This window comes from Manis pentadactyla, chromosome 2, assembly GCF_030020395.1.
Source record: "Manis pentadactyla isolate mManPen7 chromosome 2, mManPen7.hap1, whole genome shotgun sequence".
NCBI classification, from domain to species: Eukaryota; Metazoa; Chordata; class Mammalia; order Pholidota; family Manidae; genus Manis; species Manis pentadactyla.
Window position 1 is genome coordinate 210,597,830 of NC_080020.1, and position 17,182 is coordinate 210,615,011.

The window sequence follows — 17,182 nt, forward strand, 5'->3', positions numbered from 1 at the left end:
TGTTCACTATGTAACTTATTCATTATGTAAGAATTTGTTCTCCATGTAAGAACTTGTTTGTTATGCCTCAGAAGATTGGAGACTGACGAAAATTAGGCTTGGGGTGGATTAATGTTTGTGCATTGAGCATTGACCCCCCTATACAGAATCTCATTGTTGTTAACAACCATTTGATCAATAAATATGAGAGATACCCTCACAGAAAAAAAAAAAAAGGACAGACTTCCAATGGTAAAATAAATAAGTAACCGGGATGTAATGTATAGCATAAGGAATATAGTCAAGATATTGTAACAGCTTGGTACGGTGATAGCTGGAACCTAGAATTATGTATATAAATGTTTTATCACTGTGTTGTACACTTGAAACTAATGTAATGTAATACTGTGCGTCAACTACCCTTCAATAAAAAATAATTATCTTAAAAAAAAAAAAAAAACTAATACTAATGGAATCCTGGTCATCATTTATTAAAATGTTTATTTAAAAAACAGAACTAAAAATGAATAAGAAATACAAATATAATTATGAATACTACATTTAAAACTCTTTATCCTGAGAGGACATCAGAAAGGGCATGGGTAGCCCCTTTGGTCACATCTGGAGTAGGCCCATCCATTTACCCAGTTGCCATACAAAAACTAATACTTTCTATGTGAATGATGATATGGAGAAGTTTGGAAAGCATCAACCTAAGGCACTCCCCACTTACTTAATTAAGAACAGTTCTAGGGACAAAGAAGTGAGAAATAATAGGTAAAGATAAAGCACTTTCCAAATATAGTATTACAGTTAATATTTAGCTATTTTTTTAAGACTCTTAAAGTATTTAGAATTTGTATAAAGTAAGACGTACTTACCCTAAATTGTCCATATAATGATATCATGGAAAAGAAAAGAACAACAGCCAGAGGACCCCAAAAGTCAGGATTGTCTCTCACCACTTGTCTATTAAAACCAAGCGATGGCATTGGCATCAAAACACATCGGATTTTATAGTAAATATCCTTTAGATCGATATCCAATTCCTCCCTATGATTTTAAAATAAAAATTCTTAAAAGTCACACACTTAGGAATAATGAAGACAGTTAAAATAAAATTTAAGAAAAGTTTAAATATGATGGTGAAGTCTCCACAGGTTAACAAAACATCTGCATTTCCAGTCCCATATTTTCTAGGTATACATTTTCAACATTTCAACATCTCTAAAGTTGGGACTCATCTCACAATCACTGGTGTCTTAGAATTGCTGTCAGCCTGAAATGAAGCCAAGTGCTTCCAAGGTCTGCCTTTCCTTATGCCAGTCTCCTAAAGGTACTATTAATTTGAGAGAACTTTACGTAAAATTCTCTGCTTGAGACTTTTTTAGACTATGCTGATAATTCAGACTGCAATCCCATATGACAACTGGTATGGGGTTTACAGTCTCAGAGGAAATTTTTCTTCCAGTAGCCCACCCAGTGTCAAATTGAGACATGCAAACTTCCATCCAGTCTCTTTTTGCATGGTAGATTGTTTTTCACTTATCCTTGAGAAATAACCTTTCGATGTCCTAGCTTTATGCTGTCTTAGATACTTTTTCTTTCTTATTGATAAATGTAACATAACTGCATGTTATAATCCATAGAGTCATAGATTTGATGAAATATGGTATATTAACATTAAAAAACAGAATGTTTCACAGCAACAGACTCACAGACTCCAAGAAGGGAGTTGCGGTTACCAAAGAGAAAGGGGGTGGAAAGGGCGGGTGGGGGGGGAGGGAGAAGGGAATAAAGGGGTATTATGATCAGCACACATAACGTAGGGGGGCCATGGAGAAGGCAGTATAGCACAGAGAAGACAAGTAGTGACTCTATAGCATCTTACTACGCTGATAAACAGTGACTGCAATGAGGTTTGTGGGGGAGACGAGACCTGATAATATGGGTGAATGCAGTTACCACAATGTTGCTCATGTGAAACCTTCATAAGATTGTGTATCAATGATACCTTAATAAAAAAAACAGGATGTTTTAGCACTTGATCTACCAATAATTACTACAGAGAATAACTTGGTTTTGCCCCAATTTTACAAAATTAGATTCTTCTTTGCAAAATTGTTAACTTCTTTCATGTCCCAAATGATACGCAATCACTTAAAAGTTTTCAAGTATTATGAAGAAAGTAAAAGGCTGCCTATAGTCCTCCCAGTGGCGGCTCTAGAATTTCTATACAGGAGAGATCAGGAGAGATTTTGTAGTCATCTTTTTGGAAGTCTTAATTTGTTTTAAACTGTCCCACAGTAAGCACCCAAGCACCCTACATTTTACTTTGCATGTTTACTTGAGACAGCTATAGACCCAGATAAGTCCTAACAGTCTGGAATATGTTTATATGACATAAGATTATGATTCTTTCAGTTTTTGCTATTCAATAGGTTAAAAACACTCTGTTATTTCAGTTTTTTAAATTACTAGTAAAACTGAAAATAGCTAAAACTTTTGACCAAAAAGGTTAAGATTTTTCCATACTTTAAATAATATAAAACAATATAATCATCCCACAGACTAGCTCTAAAAAAGGAAAAATACATTTTACTATTTTTACATACAAGAGTGGCTTGTTATCTTCAGGATCATCATCTTCAACTTCCAAAAGCCAGCCATATCCTCTTTGTCTCAGAAAAGTAGTAGCTGTAGATTCTTTGATAAAATCTCCACCAAGGTTTAATTTGACATCAGGAGATGTTATTGAACCACTGAGATCTTAGGAGAAAAGAGGATAAAACTATAAACCAAGGTACAGTGTGTGAATCTTAACCAACATAAGCATATATTCAACTAACATCACTGTCATTTGAAGATCTCTATGAATATCTGCTAATAAATACAATCTTATAGTTGACACCTTACAAGAAAATGAAAGATGAGAGAGGTGAAGACATATGAATAGTTTCACAGCTAATTAGCTAGGTTGCTACCAGATCTAGATTTATAATAGTAACTTTACAATTTAAATAGAAGATATGTACAAAATATATTCCATGAAATTATTTTGGATTCCATTATGTACATTATGTGCTTCAGAATAAAGTGATTATATAAATTCTTTTTAAAGGCATCACATATGTATATATACAAACCATTCAAAATAATTTATTTACGAAAGGAAAACTAGATAATTTTTCTCTACTTTTTCAAGTATTTATTCATACATTCTTTCATTTAAATCACCAAATATCTATGCTATACGCTTCATACATTAATGCTTAGTTCTGGATAAGTCTGAGTTCCCTGCTATTTCAGAAAAATCTTTCATATATATAATTATATCAATCATCTTTAGTTTGGGCAAAATAAAGGTTTTTTTTTAGGTCAGCTCTAGAAAAAAAGGTTAAGAAATTCAGTTATCTACATTACAAAACAAAGTCCATTCATGGTCTGCTCAGTGACTGAGAGGTTATTCAGATAATCACAATAGTACAAATGCCACATTTGCTGGTTGAAAAAAACTGGGAATAAGGGACTTGTTTGAGGTCATATAGGAACTAAGGAAAAGAAAACACATTTCTAAAACCAGACAATAGGAACCAGTAAACAACCATCAATGTTAACTAGAAGCCACATATCTGAAGTGGTACTTTAGAAAACAGTTTTGGCTAATGGATCTCCTTTCCTGGAGATCAGATACAGCATAAAAAAAAAAAAGAGTTTAATTTGCACATTACTCTAAATTCCAGGATAGCTTTTGAGAAATGCCATTAAAATTTTGGCTTAAACTTCAATCTATGAATGGCTCAATTATTAATTACACCTTAGTATCATGTGACAACTCCTGCAATTAATTATTTATAGTAAAGTTTGCATTCTGAAGCTAAGTCCTAGCTTAGCTACTAATAAATACAGCAAATCATTAATGTCTTCTGTTCCCCAGTTTCCTATTTCAAAGTTCTTTCCAGGTTTAACAGTATATGATTCTAAAAAGTTTTTATAAGGCAGTTTATTCATCTAGAGATAAAATACAAGTACTTTTGAGTTCACTCACCTTCCCTATTTAAAGTTTAAAAATAGTACCTGTAGGGGGGCATGAAGGAAGTATACAGAGAAGACAAGCAGTGACTCTATAGCATCTTACTATGCTGATGGACAGTGACTGTAATGGGGTATGTGGTGGGGACTTGATAATAGAGAGCATGTAGTAACCACACAGGTGTTGCTCATGTGAAACCTGAGCATAAGATTGTATATCAATAATGCCTTAATAAAAATAATCATAATAATCATTAAAAAATCATTATGCTGTATACTTGAGCTAATATATTATTGTGTCAACTATATTTCAATTAAAAAAAGCTTAAAATAGAAAAAAAATAGTCCCTGTAGAATCTGTCATAGAATCTTGTGATTTAAAGTCTCTCAAAATTACTTTCTTTGTCTTAATCCAATTTGAAAATGAAAGAGTTCAAATTGAACAAAAATTCCATTTCCAATAGGTACAAACAGTGCTTTCTTTAATAAGAGCAAGATTTAGATCAGGAAGTCATTAGTACAGCAGTGATATTAAAGGTTTTGGAATTATGAAACAGGAAAGGACCTTAACTGTTTCCTGGCATCTACTAAGGGCTGTACTTGAAGTCCTTAATCTAAACCAAAAAAAAGGATATATAAATTATAGTGCTAAGGAACGCTATGATAAAGAATTGTATATGTTTAGCAGTTTGTCATAGCATAGAACCTCAAAAAAGGTATCTTTAGCTTATTATATTGTAGCACTTCCATCCCATGCAAAGTAGGAAAAAAATCATAGACATATGTAGGAATGCTAGCAAGAACAGTTTGGCACATTCCCCAGTGCTCCCAAGACACAATTAGATGTGGGTACGAAAAAGCAGCAGAGAAGTCTAAAAAATTGATGGTTAGCCTACCATGTTAGCAAGTTAATAAGTAAAGAATAATGTCAGAAAAAAAGGAAAGAGTACAAATCACTCCAAGAGCACAGCTGGTTTTAAGTTAAATCAGCCTAAGAACCAGCCAGTTTGGTTGTCAACTCTAGCATAAATATCCGGAATTATATTATAAAACACTAATTTTTAATTAATTCTTTCCTATGACATTATTTATAACATTCTTCATTCTAAGTAAAAAAACAATGTAGAGATAATAACAAATATAATTGGATTTAAAAGAAATAGTCTTCTGAAAAAAATCTACTGTAAAAGGAAACCTAAAAAATGTTTCCACTGCTTTTGAGCTTCGAGTGAAGAATATCCGTAAGTTTCAAGTTTAATTGAAAGCTGCCTGGAAAAACTGCAGAACAAAATTTAACAATTAATTCTCCCTCCCTTTCAATTCAAGTATATTACTGAATATATACTGAGGTATCCTTCCCCTGAATCTTCTACTTAGCCTGTGAACTCCACTTTGAGATGAGGAAGAACTCAGTCAGTGGAGTCTGACAATATACTCAGGATGAGATTTACTGATCTGCCCCTAGACAACTCCTAGATTTCTGTGAAGAAAATTATCCTGCAATGAACAATAAACATTTTGCTGGCACTCATCAACTTCTTAAATATGCGAAGAAGCTTTTTCTTATTTAACAAGCAACAAGAGCAAAGACAAAAATCATCTCATTTCATTTGAAAATGAAATCCACATGTCCTTAAGTCTAAGCCACAACTGAGCATTTGTGTGACAAAAAGAAAACAAGCACAAGTTTCACACTAAAGGGAAAAATTCCACTGTTCCATTTTAGTTATAAAAACATTTCAATGCACATATAGCCCATGAAAGAGCTCAAGAAAACAATACAAATAGAATGATTTTAAAATTTTTAGACCTATACTGGAGCTTGATCATGTTACTCCATAAAAGCCTTGTATAAAAATTTTTTTTTATTCCTGTTGTTTTGATTTATGGTTTAGTAGCCTTATTATTTAATATTGTCAGTAAACTTTCATATTGTACGTTATATAATGAAAATCAGTTAAATCTCCTGTGCCTACCTTTAGAAAAACTAAATCCCATTTTTTCATAAACCAGTTAACAGAAAATCTCTTTTGTCTGCCTTATGAATCTTTTAACTTTTTTTTCTGAAATAATTATAGATTCACAGAGTTACAAAAACAGAACAGAGAAGTTACATATACTCTTCACGCAGTCTCCTCCTATGGGTACCATCATATATAACTAACAAGACTATTTAGTATAGTATATGTTGTATATACACACAACAGTATACATTGACAATGCTGTATTATTCAGATATTACCAGTTTTCCAGCAGTTTTTTGTATGTGTGTACAGTTCTATGCAATTTTATCACATTTATAGGTTTGTGTAATGCCTTATGAGTTTAAAATTTATGAAAACAAAGAAATAGATTAATTTTTTTTTAAAAAAAGATAAACCTTGCTTAACTACCTGTTTTATTCCTCCCAAGAACGATTGCCTTAAAAGTCACTTGTAATTTTTAAATAGAGAAGAAAAGCTATTCTTGCACCAATTATGCATCATCTATCATACTCATTAGCCTACTATATAGAAGATATCTGTGATCATAGCTACATGGATATAATTTTTTTTAATCAAGTAGGAAAATTCTAAAAGTAAACTAAAGATTCCTCCATCTACACTACTAGCTTGTACTGGAAATGATATCCTTTCTGGGAAAGTAATTTCCCACAAAGAGTAAGCTAAATGTTTGGCTACCTTAACAGATTAACACAAAGTATCACTTACTCAAAAGAACATTGACAATAATTATTGATTATATTTACAGTTTACTGATCACAGTAATGTACTATGAATTATAGATATTGTCATTTTTATATAGGAGTGTCTTAGTCTATTTGGGCTGCTATAACAAAATAACATAGTCTAGGTGGCTTATAAACAATAGAAATTTATTTCTCACAGTTTTGGAGGCTGGAAGCCCAAGATCAGAGGGTCAGCATGAACAGATAAGGGCCCCCTTCCAGCTTGCTGACTTTGTGTATCCTCACATGGCAAAAGGAAGTAAGGAGCTCTGTGTAGTCTTTTTTTATAAGAGCAGGAATCCCACTTATGAGGACTCCACCTTCATGACCCTAGTAGTTCTCAAAGTGCCCCACTCTCCCAAATAACTCACACTGGGCTTTAGTATTTCAACATACGAATTTGGGGGTGGGGGGATATGAACATTTAGATTACGACAGGGTTAAGAAAATTGAGGAAAGATGAGCTCAAAGAGCAATATATTTGAACCGTTATCTTTTGTAGACTTATGTAATAAATTGTCAGTTTGTTTTCTTGAAGTATGTCAAAAGCATCTAAAACTCAATATTCCAAAACAGAATTCTTGATATTGAAAGTCTTTCTTATTTCAGTAAATGGTACCACTATCCACCAGCATTATAAACAGGCAGCTTAATTATCCTTGACAGTTTCTTTCATTCTTATGCTCCCTGCTCCATCCAACCCACCACTAAATTTTATTACTTACACCCGTAAATATTTTTTGAAGCTGTCCACTTTTCTCATTTCTATCACCAGTGCAAACTACCACCCCCTGCCTGCATGACTATAATGGTCTCCTAACTGCTGTCTCCCTAATCATTCTTGTCTCCTTCCAATCCATTCTAACCATAGCCAGGACAATCTTTTAAAAATGCAAATCTTCCACTCTTGCGTTTAAAATCCTTCAGTGTCCTCCCTCTGCTTTTTCAGCTCAAGTCCAAAAATCTCTACACACCCTTCTACTTCTTCAAACAATTTTCTACCCCTTTCCCATCTGGACCCTACACTCTAGCCATCTCAAGACTCTTCAATTTTTTTAATGAAACAGGACCCCTTTTACCTCAAGGACTTTGTACCAGACTGTATCTTCTAACTTCAGATAATTAAATGCCAATCTTCAGTTCTCAAATATACTTGCTTAAGGAAATTTTCTTTGACCTCTCAGACTAGACTAGGTTCCTTTCATAGTCTCCTGGATTTTGTCTCCACAGCATTCATCACTGATAATAATAATATGTTTTGGTGTGATTGGTTAATGTTTCTAAGTTCTATGATGGCAGGAACTAAGTGTTCTGTTGTATTTTGTTCTGAACATATATCCCCATTACTTATCATAGTGTCTGGCCAATAGCAGGCAACAACAAACATGTTCTGGTTGAATGAATGAATTAAGGGAAGGGCAAATAACTCCATAGAGCTTAAATCAAGAAATGACATTAAAGGCTTTTAATAAAGCAAACATAAAATTAACTCTATTTTGGAAACAATCTGAGCTGCATTAAAGAGGACTGATATGAGAGGGGAGAGATTTGAGCAGGAAGTATAGTCAGGAGGCTGCAGTAAGGAATACAGAAGAGAAACAGTAAGGACTCGAACTAAGGTAATGTCAGTAGAGATGGAAGAATAGATTAATTATATGGCTATTCTGGAGCTATTCTGAAATTATTCAAAAACTAACTGAATATGAGAAATTGAGGGGAAGACTAGACACAAGTTTCTGGCCTTTGGAGGAACTATATCACAAATATTAAGTCATTTTCATTTTACTACTTTCTTCATTTTTCATGTTGACCAATTAACCCACCAATAAATATTTATGGATTATTAATTGTTTTAATGCCCTGAGGATAATATAAAGAAGAGATACTTTGGGGAGTTTAAAATCTAATCGCTAGTACATTCAAACAATGGAATATTATTCAGCCAGAAAGATTCATGCTGCAAAATGGACAAATCTTGAAGACTTGCTAAGCAAAAGAAGCCAGGCACAAAAGGTCACATATTATAGTATGTTATGCTGTTATGTTGTTATATGAAATGTCCAGAACAGGTGAACCTATAGAGACAGAAAGTAGTTTAGTGGCTGCTAGGGGCCAGGAGGCATGGCGGGGAATGGAAAATGACTGAAAATGGGTACAGAGCTTCTTTTTGGAGTAATGAAAATGTTCTAGGATTAGATAGTGGTGATGACTACACAACTTTATGAATGATCTAAAAGCCCTTCTAAAGCCTGTATGCTTTAAAGGGTAAAGTTTATCATACGTGAATTATACCTCAATAAAAAAAAGAGGTAAGATGTGATACAAACCCCTATTAGTACTGAAAACTCATTCTTCTGTAGACAAAGAACAATGCATATCGCCAAGTGATCATTTGGGCCATAGCAGTAAAGAGGTCTAAGCTATCAGAGAGGTGGTCAGGAAGGATGTATGAAGGTAAAACTCAAATTTAGCTATGAGGGACAGCTGAACGAACAGAGGAATGAGAAATCATTCCAAGGAAAAGCAATGGCAGGAACAAAAAGGCATGGAAGCCCAAGGCTTATGATAGGCACGGAGACCATCTCCAAAAGGTGTGGAAGAGAGGTTAGGGACAAATTGTTAGAAGCGTAAATATTGGGTGAGTGGGAGAGGGGAAGTATTTTATAGGCAGGTATTTCTTTATGCAGGTTCTGTGGAATCTGGATCCTATGAGATACTCTCCACGAAAGGCTTTTGATGTTCACTAAATTTGGAAAACCCTACATACTACATACAACCCCACTTTGAGTTTCAGAACTAATAATACTGGTTGGCCTAGTAAAGGTTCTGGGAATTCTGCATTAAGGAAACTGACTTAACTTAGCTTACTAACACATGATTTACCAAACTTAACGTTGTCATGGAACTATTCCCATTTGGGAAACACTACTTAAGACTTCTGTAGCTGATAGGAAGGAAGTGAAGTTCTAAAAGAATGGTATGGATACCTGGGTGCTGAGGAAATAGTAAATAACAGAGATAATTTAACAGTGAAAATAAAGAAAAGGGGAAGTAGTAGATTTAGTTAAAAATTCTACTAATTAGGAGCTGACCTGTGAGTCATAGTAGAGATGGAAGAAACAGAGGAGAAATAAAAAATGCTAGAGAGAAAAATAGAGAAGAGAAAGGAAAATTTCAAAGGAGGCAGGGAGATAGGGAAATAAAAGCACTAGTAATGGCTTATCTTAAAAAGGAATAAAGCAAGTTTTCCTTTAAGATTTGGAGGAAAGATGAATATTTCAATACAGATACAAAAATATTTAGAGGTATGTAAATATGAGCATGGGAAAATGGCTACTGGATGGCTTAGATTATCTTTCTTCTCTAGTTATCTCTGCCCATGCTCTTTCCAATTACTTGCTGAATTTCTATTGAATTAATGTTGGCTTTAGTTCTAGCAGCACAATACCTTTATCTTAAAAAGTATCATGTAGTCATTTATTCATCAAACATTTATTGAGTTCCTGCTATATGCCAGCTTCCATGCTAGGCAGTGGGTATGATACTGGCAGGCAGAAAAGCACTGCTTCTAACACCAAGGAGCTCATGGTATAAATCAGCATTGTTTTAGGTTTGTGAAGACTGAGAAGTGTAAGATACAGGGATTGCCTCCACCAATTATTGGACTTGTACAGTTCTTAAGTGAATGCTCTTCCCCCTTTTCAATATAAAGAATTCCTATTTATCCTTCAAATATACCCCATCTGTCTCTGAAGACTTCCTTGATCCCTTCCCTCACTGTTAACCACTTCCTCTTTGAACCATATTTTTTACAGCATTTATTATGTACAATGAAATTTCTTTTATCTCTTTATTAGACAATTTATTGGTGTCAGAGACTTCCTCATATTCAGTCTCTCACGTGCAGTCCCTCGCACACGGAGGAACTCCCTCCATCCTACATATACAAAACATTACCTATCCTGTAAAGTTGGGCAAAATACCACCTCTATTAAACTGTCCCTGATCTTCCAGCTAGAAAAAATTTCTCCCTCTTCTGATCTCTCACAACATTCTATATCAGTGCTTCTCAAGCATTAATGTGCATATGAATCACCTAAGGATCCTATTAAAAGACAAATTATGATGAAGGCAGATTCTGTATTTCTAACTGCCCAGGTAATGCCAATGCTGCTTATGTGTGGACATAAAGCAGGTAAAGAATTACTTATTTGTCTGATAGAAAATAAAGTCAAAGGACTGCCATTAAGACACTTACACTACAATTTACATATATATATATGTAATAGTATTATTACATTCTTGCATTTATACACACATGCATTTCATTACTGCTTTTGGATGCAGTTTTACATCATAGACTTGAATATTCAGCCTGGATTTTACTATTCATTTGTTAATTCATTTAATGTCTTATTTACCCACAGTTCTCATTCTTTTAACTTGTACTTATGGACCATGCTTTTATACACATTATCCCAAATAATTCTCAACTACTCTTACATGTGGTTTTCATTTTACAGGTGACAAAATAGAAGCTTACAGAAGCTATGTAATTTGCCCAATATCACATTTATTTACTGAGAGATGGGATTTTAACTGAAGTTTTCTGACAGAATAATATAACAACCTAACCTATTGACTCCATATAGTAAACCAAGAAACCCAGATTAGTAAAATTCCTAAAGTTTATACAAACTTCTCCATACAGCCTCCCAGGATATATCCAAGGGTATACAGAAGAGGATAGCTATAGGTCTAATAATATCTTCATGTGTATCACATTGTACTGCATAAATGTACAGGGTATTTTAACCAAACGACTTGTTTGCTCTTTGTAAGAATCCCGCTGAGCTTTATTACTCCCGTATTTTATAATAAAACTGAGGCTCTAGACTGAGATGTCTATAGCTAAGTATAATTTTTTTTCAAAACGAGCAGTAAGTCTGGTCAATGGAAGATATAACCGGTGTACAAAGTCTAATAAAAGTAAAATTTGAAAACGACTAGCACAGTAAGATTCTGGTTACAAAGAGTCTGGTAAGGAACAGAAGAGGAAAACAAATTTTCCTGTGCAAATTTTCTGGAGAGATAAATATCTCCAGCACAACTGCTTCCTCAAAACAGTACAAGGAAATCTGCAGAAGCTATTGGGAGCACCTAGCTGGATTACAAGAAGTTTCAAATACACCTGGGCCCCCTTCTCTGAATACTGAGGTCAAACACTACAAAACAGAAGGAAAACTGGGACGCAGGCAAGATATCAGATTCCATAAAAACACAAACTCCTCGACGGAAGTTAGTATTTGCAGAGCCGAATCTAATCCCAGAAAAAGTTATCTACTGACAAGTAACAGGAACACAGGTGTCCTTCCTCGTTTTCATTCTTCGCCACCCACCCTAGCCAATCCAACCCTCCCTGTTCTGCAACACAGTCATTTCAAAAATAAAATGTTAAGTGTTGTAAATGTTGGCGAGGATATGGAGAAAGGGGAACCCTCCTACACTGCTGGTGGGAATGTAAACTAGTTCAACCATTGTGGAAAGCAGTATGGAGGTTCCACAAAAAACTAAAAATAGACATACCATTTGACCCAGGAATTCCACTCCTAGGAATTTACCCTAAGAATGCAGCAGCCCAGTTTGAAAGACATATGCACTCCTATGTTTATCGCAGCACTATTTACAAAAGCCAAGAAATGGAAGCAACCTAAGTATCCATCAGTAGATGAATGGATAAAGAAGATGTGGTACATATACACAATGGAATATTATTCAGCCATAAGAAGAACACAAATCCTACCATTTGCAACAACATGGATGGAGCTAGAGGGTATTATGCTCAGTGAAATAAGCCAGGCAGAGAAAGACAAGTATTAAATGATTTCACTTATCTCTGGAGTATAAGAACAAAGAAAAAACTGAAGGAACAAAACAGCAGCAGACCCACAGAACCCAAGAATGGACTAACAGTTACCAAAGGGAAAGGGACTGGGGAGGGTGGGTGGGAAGGGAGGGATAAGGGGGAAAATGGAGCTTTACGATTAGCACACATAATGTGGTGGTGGGGGCACGGGAAAGGCAATATATACAAAGAAGACAAGTAATGATTCTATAGCATCTTACTACGTTGATGGACAGTGACTGTAGTGGGGCAGACTTGATAATGGGGGGAGTCTAGTAACCATAATGTTGTTCAAGAATTGTACATTAATGATACCAACAAATAAAAATATAAAAAAATGTTAAGTGATGTGTGCAGGTCCATCTCTGGTAGGTAAGTCACCCAGGAAAACGTGCCACCAGACGTTGCGGGCAAAGCCAGAAGCTGAGTGACTTGTAAAGCGCACCACCAGTCCTCCCTCGGCCTCTCGGGCCTCTCGGAAGGCCGGGCAGGGACTGAGTCACAGGCACCTTCCCACCCGTCCCCACCGGCCACAGACGCCCCAGCACCACAGAGACGCCACCGCGTCCAGCCCGGCGTCCGCGGTGACAGGCCTTCCTGGGGCTCAGTCTCACCTTCCGCGTCAGCTGAGGAGACAAAGGTGAAGTCTCCGTTGGTGGGAGAATACGCCGGGGGCGGGCCGGGAGGCTGCATCTCGCGGCCCCTCCGAGCCGGCGACAGACGCGGCGGCTGCGGCTGTGCCCACGCCCCGCGGCGCCAACCCGCACACGCGCCTCACGGTGCGGCCCGCGACTCGGGAAGCGCAGGCTGGTAGCGAGGCCGGAGAGGGGCTGTCCCCAGAGACGGCCCCAGCGAAGTCCTCTCGGTGGCGACAGCCCAAACACCACGACGCCCGAGCCCTGACAGGACCATAACAGTGACAGCACCGCTTGGATTGGCTCTTTGTAATGTGCTCCCCCATTGGCTCCCCGAGAGAGGTTTTGATTGGGTCTCCTTGTTGCTGATACCGGAAGTTTCCGCAAGACGGGAAGTTCATTGGTAATTCGTGCAGTGCTTTTGCGTGCTCTCTTGTCTGTTCTTTTTTCCTTTAAGACTCATCTCTTTATGGCTTTTCTTTGCCTGTTTCCAACGTATCTTGTTAACTGATTAGCTTAAGGAATTTTAGAAGTAGGAACGTTTCTTGGAGTTATTCCTGGCCTAAGGATTCCAAGATTCTGTAGCCCTTACTTAATCTGTAGCCATTTCTACAGATGAAATTGCGTGAGCAGGTAAAGAAAAGATCGTGAATAGTTCTGTATTAATTTTTTTAAAGATTAAATTTTTGTCTGCAAATGTAGGGGGAACCATTAAAGGAATTAGAGCAAAGGAGTGACATATCAGATATCCTTGTTAGAATGATTATTTAAAATACCCACAATAGTGAATGTTTTAAGTAGGAGAGTAGAGATTTGTATGAGGCTTTTACAGAAATGTATGTATGTCTTGGAATAGGGATGCAGCATTGGGGATAGGAAAGAGGAAACATATGAGATATATTAAGTTTAAGAATCCACAAGACTTAGTGATCAATGGGAAGAGACTGAAGTGAAGAATAGGAAAGATTCTAGGGTGACTTAACGCTTCTTGCTTAGATAGTTGGAAGTATTCATGAAGTGAGACAATAAAGAAAAGGAGTTGGTTTGGTGAGGGAAAGTTTTGGACACCATTAGTTTGAGAAAATGCAGGTTGAGCTCCCTGGTTATTCTTTTTTTTTTTTTAAGTATAAATGGTAATTTAGAGTTTATTTCAAGGGGCAAAAACCAAATACAATAAACTGAAAGAGTAGAAAAGTTTATTTTCTCTGGTTATTCTTTGGATAGTAACTGCACAGAGTAGAGTTCTGAACTGGAGGTATAGCACTGTAGTCATCGGTACATGGTTGGAAATTGCATCAATGAGTACAGGTGAGATTGCTCAGGAGGAGTTGTGCTGAATGAGAGAAGTGTGCCAAGAATGATACTCTCAGGAACACTAACACTTAAAGGGCAATCTAAGGAGGGCTGGCCTTCAAAGGAGATGAGATAAATTGCAATTTAAAATAGGATGATGGTCAAGATAGGCAAAATGAAATTGACATTTGAGTAAAGACTTGAGGGATGTCATCATTTGTAGTGGGCCAATTTAGTTAAATTGGGATTATGATTCCTAGAATTACTTTCCTTGTTTGCCTTCAGCTTAGAATTTCTCAAAATAGCTTGCACAAGATTTGTAGGGTGAAACTGAAGCAGTAGTGTTTGCACTCCAAGCTGCACTTAGTCAAGCATGGTAATGGACAAATGCTATTGTTCCAGCTTATCCTAACATTCTTTGGTCTGCGTGGCCATGCAGAGGTGCCAGCCACCTAGATAAACTGATTTTCCTTGTCAGGCTCACCTTAGCAGCTAAATGTGTTTGCTTCACAAATCGATTGGTTGGTGACTTCTCTGGTCCTTCTATACCTGCACTCCCTTTTCTATACCTGCACTTCTACAGCCATTATTTTTCAAATAATTTTTCTCTATCCCTCTCTCCGCCCCCCACCACATTTCTGGGATTTCCATAATATATCTATTGGCCCACTTGATGGTGTCCCACAAGTTCTTTAGACTCTGATCACATTCTTCAGAAAATTTTAAGTCAAACCATTGTAAATTGGGGACCTTCTGTATACATATATCAATTCATTTGGTTGTATGTGTTAAATTTACATAATGTTGTACATCCATTATATCTCAATAAAGCTGGAAAAAAAAGAAAAAATGTACCCTCAGTACATTCCCATTTACTAATCATCCACTAATTCCTATTCATACCAGCTTAGTCTACACATGGGAGTGTTTAACTTACTTAATCCCTCCGTAGGAGTTGACACTGAACGTTCTCTCCTTTTCAAAATGTTCTCTTGACTTCCGTTCCACCTTGGCTACTTCGCAGTCTCCTTCACAATGGCAATTCCTCCACACAGATATTAAATACTCCCAATTTTCCTTGGAGCATGGTCCTAAACTCTCTGCTCTTCTTCCTCCAAGATTACATCCTACCTTAAGGCTTTGCCATTTTTTTATTATGACTTCCAACATTCTGATTTAGCGCATCAACAATCTGGGACTACTAGATAAGAATTGCTGCTAGCTTAGGGATCTATTTCACCCGTTCTAACAAAGCCCTTTTAAACGGGCATCTTTCAATTTAAATGTTTGAGGCTGAACTCTATTATCCAGCCTGTTCTCAAAAAGAGCCATCACAACTGAACTCCACTATCCAGTTTGTTCTAAAAAAAAAAAAGACCATCACAGACCCTATTCATGTTCAAGAAACTCTTTGGTAATCCTGGGTCCAAGCACTCTGTCACATGGATCCTGATATACTTTGATTTTCCAAGTGTTTTTTCTTATTCCAATTGTATTTTTTTAATATATCATCTTATTTTTATTGGGTATGTGCAGTAACATTTTAGGGACTCAGAAAAAATTTCAGTTGTTCAAGTTTGTTTTTCCTGTTTCCTGTTCCCTCATTCTTGGGAGTTTTTTGTTTGACTTTTAGTCTCTGTCTTCCTTGTTGGAGGCTGTTCTCAAATTTCGGGTATACCTGTACTGTTCTCTTCACATTTTAGAATGAGGCACAAGGGAGGTGGTGACTTTTTACCTGGCTGACTTTTCTGTGGGTGATGAGGAAAGCAACCAGCTCTTTATTTGTAAGGTCTTTTCTTGGCGGCAGCTCAGTTTCTCCTGACAAGGATCCTTCAGTCTTCCTCCTGTAATATGTAAGCCCAGTTGCCAGTGTTCTGGGAACAATGTGGGATTGGAAGACCCATTGCCTTTGTGTGCTCCCAGTGCAACCTGACTATCACAGCACCTAACACCCATCTAATTACTTTATAATGTATGTTTTCACACTGTATCGTAAGCCCAGTGACACAAGTACCATGTCTATATCTTTCCCACATCCCAGGCACCCAGCACAATCTGTGGTACACAGTAGGCACTCAAAAATGTTTGTTGAATAAGTAGAAGGTAAGAGCTCGTTCTCAGGCGAACTGTCTCTGACAATGTTTAGAGGTTTTTTTAAATTAAAGGATCATTGATATACAATCTCAGAGTTTTGTTCAGGATGCAAGAACCCTTACAAGGATTAGAACCCCAACAAGAGCATGTGAGATTCTGCCTGAAGTTTGGATCAAGCCACTTGCATTCTCCCCAGCCCACATACAGCCTACATATAAGTGTCAGATTCTTTTTCTCTCAGAGCTAGTCTGCTTCTAGTGACGACAAAACACTGCAGATTAAATGAACAAAATGCAAGCCCTTGGATTATGGGTAATGGTGCTTGTTCTTGGTTCCTGTGTTTGCACACATTCTAATAACTAAACAGTAAGTACTTTTTTTGGTATCATTAATCTACAATTACATGAGGAACATTATGTTTACTAGACTCCACCCTTCAACAAGTACCCCCCACATACCCCATTAGTCACTGTGCATCAGCGTAGTAACATGCTGTAAAATCACTACTTGTCTTCT

At 36.6% G+C, this 17,182-nt stretch overlaps 1 protein-coding gene across 1 annotated transcript in view; it reads right to left on the reverse strand.

Moving 5' to 3' along the window:
* The window catches only part of YIPF4 (Yip1 domain family member 4), a 30,119-nt gene extending 16,556 nt beyond the window's left edge, over nucleotides 1-13,563 (reverse strand). The window contains exons 1-3 of the mRNA XM_036931620.2: nucleotides 13,259-13,563; nucleotides 2,595-2,748; nucleotides 861-1,032 (exon numbers count right to left, since the gene is read on the reverse strand). Of these exons, the coding sequence (XP_036787515.1) occupies nucleotides 861-1,032; nucleotides 2,595-2,748; nucleotides 13,259-13,337 (405 nt within the window). The 5' untranslated portion in view covers nucleotides 13,338-13,563. The remainder of the gene's footprint in view (nucleotides 1-860; nucleotides 1,033-2,594; nucleotides 2,749-13,258) is intronic.
* Between the last annotated feature and the right edge of the window lie 3,619 nt (nucleotides 13,564-17,182).